The following is a 7,891-nucleotide window of genomic DNA, read 5'->3' as shown; positions in this document are numbered from 1 at the left end:
GCCTGGTACCGCGCTTTCTGCTAGGGTCATAAATGGTTCTTCCAGGTCCTCCGAGAAACTGGCTGTTCCAGTGGCGTGCTCGAAAGCGTTTGCGGGTTACTAGGCATAAAACAAAAATAATTTCATAAGAAAGCATATAAAAGCAGCAGCAGCAAATTTACTTGAGTTTTTAATTGGTTAAGATTCGTTGCTACGGTCGTTGTGTTATCTCCACCTTTGCGCAAACCGAGCTAATTCCTACAGTAATTAATCACCTAATGATCTTAATATGCGTTGTTAATTATGAAAAATATTGTTTTGTTACCTTTTATAACTGTATTTTAATGTATATACACTGACCGGCAAAAAACCTGCCACACTGTAAAATTTCGCGAAACCAAACTTTAGAAATTGTTAATTTAACTAGTGATCGTTGTTTTATTAAAGAACCATTCACTGTTGACACATGATGTATAAATTAGCAACAAAAAAGAAGACAAATAAACGCAGAATTAAATTTAATTTAACAAAATAACAGAAACAGAGCGACAATTTGGGAGACGTCTGTAAGAGTTAACGGCATTATTTTCGCGTGAAAACGTATATTAACTGCCAAACTTATAATCAAATGATGAAAAACACTGTTTACAACAACAGCCTCCTTTATTATTTTAATTAAGAAAATATCTTAGTTGGTCTGTTTCTGTTATTTTGTTAAATTAAATTAAATTTTGGGTTTATTTGTTTTCTTTTTTATGTTAATTTGTACATCATGTGTCAACAGTTTATACATAAGGTATGTAGTGCCATTGGAAAGATTAAAATCATGTATATTTTCAAATTCTATATTTTTTTCTCGAATTTTCACATCTATATCGTTATTTCCATCTAAGAATTTAATTTATCAATACAACTAAAATTTCCCTAAATACATGCGCTCAACTAGATTAGTCTTAACTGTAGTCGTCTTTACTTTTACTAAGATTTTCCAATTCTATGTCACTTTTACCGCTAGTACGTAAAAGAGTTTTGAGAAAAATTTACATATACTCCTATCTTTTTTTGAACTTAAATTGCAATCGAATCAAATTACATTTGCAACAGCGTAACCAAACAAACTTTCTTATTTCCCATTTTATACAATTTATGTCATAGATTTATGTCAATTAACGCTTAAACAATGTCATACAAAATAGAGTTGCAAAGAGCCATATACCAGTTAGTTACCCAAGTATCTAAAAGTGAAATTGTGAATATATTTTGGACCAAATATATTACACGCGCAACTATATACAGAACAATTAAAGACTGCGAGGTAGCAATATCACAATAAGTTTAGAAAGATTAAGAAGAAAAACAAGAGCCTGGAACATCAACAAGAAGATTGGCTCGATTGTTTAGAGTTACTATATAATAGTTTCTAGAGAAATAGGCAAAAACAACTTAAAATACAGCAAAAGAGCTAAATGTTCAAAACATACAGGATCGCAGTTAGAGAGAATTCTTAGATGTTGCCGGCTATTGAGAATTCATCATTTTCTGGACAATCGTGTGGTTGTGCTAGGCGATGAAAAATATTTTACATTTGCCCATTCAGAGATGGAAGGTAACGATGGATTTTATACAAACAATATAGAAGAAATTAAAAGTAAAATTTAAGTCGAAGGCAAAATTTTAAGATAAAATTTTGGTTTGATGGGCTATATCTCCGGCCGGCGTTTCAGCACAATTCATTGGCCGTACTAAAGGTGACGCGGTCAATACATAACAATATATGGGAACACCATAATAACGACGATGTAATATTTTGGCCAAATTTAGCAAGTTGCCATTATACTAGATGTCCAGGGATTGGTTAGAAAGCAATAATATAAGTTTTGTACCTAAGAAAAGGTAATCCCCCCATAGTGCCCCCAGTGCGAACAATCGAAAACAAAATTTGGGGAATACTAAGTAGAAAGGTTTACAACAACGGCTGGGAAGCCAATTTAGAAGAACAATTAAAAAGAACAATTTACCAGACAGTTAGAGAAATGGACGTGGACACCATCCAAAGGCTGTAAGACCTACATATGAAGACAATTTTGCGTCGTATTGAATATAACGAATCTTTATTTGTTTTCCCATTAATAATAATTAATTAAGAAATTAGCATATTTCTGGGTTCTTTTTGAAATTCAAATAAAATTAAGTTTGAGCTTCCTATTATTAATTTAAATTTTTTCTCAAAACTTTTTTTTTTACGTTAGGTTTCTCGGAAATTAAAAATGTCTCTAATTTTCTTTAAAATATCTTTAAGATTTTGTTTCCTCTGAATTTTAAATTTTCTCTTTTGGACACCACTAACTTTGTATTTTTTGACTGATGATGAAAGTTTAATTATATCTCAAAGAACTCAAAACCAGCATATAGTATGTACTGAATGAACCAAGTTAACAGCAAAAATGACGTGTAAAAACGCACAAAAAATGAGAGATTGGACGAAAAAATGCCCAGCAACAGCAACAATTATCTAACAGCGATAAACATGAACTCAAATTATCACAATTCACGTATCTGTAACAAATACTTCTATATGTATTCGTAATTTATATATTTTTTAAATTTAAATATAAATAAATTAATTAATAATTAACAATAAAATAATAAAAAAATAAATTAATGTCAAATTTTGACTTGATTAGAGTATTTTTAAGCCCTAGTCTGCAAGGTTGTTTTAAGGGTAGTTTTTAACGGTTTCTTCGAACAAGTTGAAATTTTGTATTAACAATCTTCGTATTGAGAAATAAGCAAATATCGAGTTTTAACTAGATTGGAGCATTTTTAACCCCCAGTCTGCAAGGTTGTTTTAGGGATGATTTTTGAGGGTTTCTCCAAATGGGCTGAAATTTTGCATCAATAATCCTCGTATTGAAAAACTAGGGATTGTCAAAGTTTAACTTGATCAGAGTATTTTTAAGCCCCAGTCTGCAAGGTTGTTTTGGGGGTAGTTTTTAACGGTTTCTCCGAACGGGTTGAAATTTTGTGTCAATAATCTTCGTATTGAGAAATAAGCAAATATCGAGTTTTGATTTGATTGAAACATTTTTTACCCCCAGTCTGCAAGGTTGTTTTGGGGATGATTTTTGAGGGTTTCTCCGAATGGGGTGAAATTTTGCATCAATAATCCTCGTATTAAAAAACTAGCGAAGGTCAAACTTTGAATTGATTAGAGTATTTTTAAGCCCTAGTCTGCAAGGTTGTTTTAGGGGTAGTTTGTAACGGTTTCTCCGAACGGGTTGAAATTTTGTTCTAACAATCTTCGTATTGAGAAATAAGCAACTGTTGAGTTTCAACTTGATTGGAGCATTTTTAACCCCCAGTCTGCAAGATAAACTGTGGTCTGCAAATTTGAAACGCCTTACATAACTTAAAACCAAGTTGCCTTAAAGGGTTGGGCGAATTTTACACCACTGACAATTTTTATCGGACGAAATCCAAAATTGGCAGGATTTTGTAAAAATAAAAAACCTTGACAGTGTTGTGTACGTGTGAAAGGGCCTTAACCGGGTTGGTGGAAGGTAGTTGAGGTGCGCATGCGTAGGACGGGATCGGTAGAGATAGTTAGTTTTGTAATGGTGGATCAATGTGTAGAATCTTACTCTTAGTAATAAATGTGGATAGCAAGGAAACGAGATCTATGAGAACCCACACCCAGACATAATAAAAGTGGCGACGAGGATGTTGGGAAGTGTGGAGCCGTATATTCCAGGCGAGAGTTTCCCTGAGTGGAGTGAGAGGTTGCAGCAGTTTTTTCTGCTGAATGACGTTACCGAACCAAAAAAAGTAGCGTCTCTTTTAACGTTTATCGGACCAGAGACGTACTCAATATTGAAGAAATTGGTGTTCCCGGCAGATCCGGCAGAGAGGAAGTACGTGGAGTTGGTGGAGGTATTGAAGCAGCATTTCGCACCAGAAATAAATGAGATAGCGGAGAGGTACAAATTCCACAGAGAAGACCAAGTAGAAAATCAAACCATTAGTGAGTACGTAGTACAGCTGAAGGCGAGGGCCCAATCGTGCAAATTTAGTGAATTTTTAAATGAAGCTCTGCGGGATAGGCTAGTTTTTGGTGTGCGAAACAGTCAACTGAGAGCCATTTTGTTGAAAGAACAGGGGTTGACCTTCGAAAAAGCGTGTTCGATCGCCGTGAACTGGGAAATGGCCGAAAATCAAACACAAAAGGAAACTGTCTTTAATCAATTTCGCATCAGAGAAGATTCTTCAGGTAGACGTGGAACTGGATCGTGGGATCTGTGCGGAAGATGCGGACGTAGGCATGATAGTCAAAAGTGTCCAGCTTTAGAATGGAAATGTCGCAAGTGCGGAAAGTTGGGTCATATAGCTAGATGTTGCCTGACTAGAAGTATAGGAAGAGAGCAATTGAGTAGTAGTAGCGCTTCCAGAAGAAGAAGAGATCCAGCATCTACGGTTATTCAAAGGATGTCAGACGACATGGAGTGTGACAGAGGTCAAGAACGAGACATCGAACTGAATATAGTGCAGAACGAGAAAGTTCAGCCGGTGAAAGTCAACATAGAAGTTGAAGGTATTTGGTTACAAATGGAAGTCGACTCAGGAGCATGTGCGTCGGTAATTAGTGAAGATACGTATCGAAAAAAATTTTTGTCGTGTCCGGTGGTAAAAACAAATGTTAATCTTGTGTCTGTTACAGGGGATAGGGTCTCCACTGTAGGAAAAATTCTTGTCAAGGTTAGAAAGCTAGGTCAGGGAAAAGAGTTTCCCTTAGAAATGTACATTATATGCAGTAGTAAACCGGTAGTTCCGTTGTTAGGGCGCACCTGGATGGATTGTCTGTACCCAGAGTGGAGAAATGCGTTAAATGTTGTCAGTAAGGAGGAGTCAGTAGGTAGTAATTTTAATTTAAATGATAGAAATAAAATTGTAAATGAAATCAGAGTCAAATACCCAAGAATTTTCGGCGAGAATTCAAATTCAGTCATTAAGCAGTTTAAAGCTGATATAGTTATGCAGGAGAATGCCAAACCAATATTTCATAAAGCATATACAGTACCGTTCAAATTGAAAGAAAAAGTAAGTCAGGAATTAGATAGAATGCTAGAAGTGGGAATTATAAAACCTGTATCTTTTAGTAGGTGGGCGTCCCCGATTGTAATTGTCCCTAAGAGTAATAATACCCTGCGCATTTGTGTAGATTGTAAGGTCACTATTAACAAATATATTAGGACACAGCATTATCCATTGCCAAGGGTAGATGAGATATTTGTTGGTTTAGGGGGATGTAAAATATTTTGTGTATTAGATTTATCAGGGGCGTATCAGCAATTAGAATTATCACAGGAATCACAGGAGTACTTGACAATTAACACCTGGAGAGGATTGTTCAGATATACTAGGCTAACATACGGTGTCGCGAGCGCGCCTTCTCAGTTCCAAAGCATAATGGATCAAATTTTGTCGGGATTGCCAAACGTAGTTTGCTATTTGGATGATATACTTATAGGAGGTTTTTCTTATGAGGATTGCCAGAAAAAATTAGAGTTAGTGCTAAAACGTTTGAATGAATTCAATGTTTGCATCAATATAGAGAAATGTAAGTTTTTTCAGCCTTCAGTTGATTATTTAGGTCATACCATATCCTGTCAAGGAATTAAGCCTCAAAAGGCAAAAGTGGAAGCTGTGCGAGAGGCTAGACCTCCTAAAAATGTCTCTGAATTACAAGCGTATTTAGGATTATTAAACTATTATCATAAATTTTTGCCTAATTTAAGTAGTGAATTACATGAATTGTATAAGCTGTTACGTAAAGGAGAAAAGTTTGTATGGACAGCTAAGTGTCAAAAAGTTTTTGATGAAAGTAAACGTCTGTTAGTCAATAATCAACTTTTGGAAATATATGATCCAAATAAACCCATAGTAATTTGTGCAGATGGGTCTCCGTATGGGGTAGGTGCTGTGTTATCACAGGTCGTAAATGGTAAAGAGAAACCCGTGTTATTTGCGTCAAGTTCATTATCGCCCGCAGAAAAGAATTATTCACAACTACATCGCGAAGCTTTAGCGATAGTGTTTGCAGTTAAAACGTTTCATAAGTACATTTATGGGAATAAGTTCACCTTATGTTCCGATAGTCAAGCTCTCCAAGAAATATTTAGTCCCAATAAAAGTACATCGGTGGTGGCGGCATCACGGTTGCAAAGGTGGGCAGTGTTGTTATCAATGTATGAGTATGAAATTAAGTATCGTCCGTCTAAGCAAATGTGTCATGTCGACGCGTTATCTAGATTACCTTTGGAAGTACCCACGGGAGTAGAGAATATTTCTATTAATAGATTAAGCATAATTAGTGATTTTGATATTAGTACAGAGGATATTGCCAGAGCCGTACAAAATGATTCCTTATTGAGACAAGTGTATAAGTATACATGTGAAGGATGGCCAAAAGATAAAGTATGCGATCGGTTACAATACTATTATAAGTTACGAAATAGTATTAGTACTCAGGATAAATGTTTATTTTTCGGAGATAGGTTAATAGTGCCGACTTCGCAGGTAGAAAATATTTTAAAGATTTTGCATAAGGATCATGAGGGTATAGTTCGTATGAAACTAGCAGCAAGAAGTATTTTTTGGTGGAAAAATATGACGGTAGACATAGAAACGGTTGTAAAAAATTGTGATATTTGTGATCAAACAAGTAATTTTAGAAAAGAACCGGTGGTATCCGGTTGGAAACGTACATCCAGACCACTAGAAAGAATACATATAGATTTTTTTCATTTTCAGCAACATACGTTTCTCATCATAGTTGATGTATATAGCAAGTTCATTGATGTTCATATTATGAAACGAACCAATGTAGAGGAATTGATCAAATATTTGCAAATTTTTTGTTCACGTTTTGGTTTGCCATTCGAAATTGTTAGTGATAATGGGCCGCCATTTAATTCGTGGAAGTTTGACTTGTTTGGGAAAGAAGATAATATTAAAATTACGAAAACACCACCTTACCATAGTCAATCGAATACATATGCTGAGCGTAGCGTACAAATAGTAAAAAAATATTTGTATAAATACTTAATGGATAGGCGGTTGTCAAAGTTTACGATTGATGAGAAAGTACTGAGGTTTACGTCTGCATATAATAGTACACCATCATCGGTGACAAAAGATTCACCCTATGACAGGATTTTTTCTTACAAAGTGAGAAATGTCGCGAATTCGTTAAATCCTAGGTATGGTAGTGTAAACAATAGACTTAAAGAACAACATGTAACTGTAAACGTAGGTAATAAGCGTCATTCGCCCGTAAGAGAGGTTCCTAAATATTGTAAAGGGGAAGAAGTGTTGTATAGGAATCACTTTAAAAGTTATATTAAGTGGTTACCAGCTGTTGTGGTTGGTCAAAGGAGTCCAGTCGTATATGTAATTAAGCTAAGGGGTCAAGTTAGAACAGCACATGTAAATCAGTTGCGTTACCCTAGTAAACACAGTACCATGTACTACGATAAATACGGTAAGATACTAACGGAAACTAATAAGGCTTTGGAAAGGCCAGGCGGCGAAGACGAAGTAGAGATACTTTCACCAAGGGGGTTACTTAGAAGATCCGAGCGTACGAGAAAGGCTCCTGATAGGTTTACGTTTAGGTTAAGTCGTTAAGTGTTATAGTAGGTAGGTTATGAATGTATGTTTTTAATAAAAAGCCGGAAAGTGTTGTGTACGTGTGAAAGGGCCTTAACCGGGTTGGTGGAAGGTAGTTGAGGTGCGCATGCGTAGGACGGGATCGGTAGAGATAGTTAGTTTTGTAATGGTGGATCAATGTGTAGAATCTTACTCTTAGTAATAAATGTGGATAGCAAGGAAACGAGATCTATGAGAACCCACACCC

At 35.6% G+C, this 7,891-nt stretch overlaps 1 protein-coding gene across 1 annotated transcript; it reads left to right on the top strand.

Annotated features, from left to right (window-relative positions):
* The first annotated feature begins 1,819 nt into the window (after nt 1-1,819).
* On the top strand, nt 1,820-7,662 carry LOC135126051 (uncharacterized protein K02A2.6-like). The gene is made up of 4 exons (XM_064051841.1): nt 1,820-1,872; nt 1,937-2,038; nt 3,563-3,581; nt 3,643-7,662. The coding sequence occupies exons 1-4, from the start codon at nt 1,820-1,822 to the stop codon at nt 7,660-7,662; spliced, it is 4,194 nt and encodes a 1,397-aa protein (XP_063907911.1).
* The last annotated feature ends 229 nt before the right edge of the window (nt 7,663-7,891 follow it).

Source organism: Zophobas morio, unplaced genomic scaffold (genome assembly GCF_036711695.1).
Source record: "Zophobas morio isolate AGI-343-1 ecotype UQ-CSIRO unplaced genomic scaffold, CSIRO_AGI_Zmor_V1 ptg000010l, whole genome shotgun sequence".
In the NCBI taxonomy this organism is placed as follows: Eukaryota; Metazoa; Arthropoda; class Insecta; order Coleoptera; family Tenebrionidae; genus Zophobas; species Zophobas morio.
The sequence above is the reverse complement of the archived record's forward strand: the minus strand, read 5'-3'. Positions and strand labels throughout refer to the sequence as shown.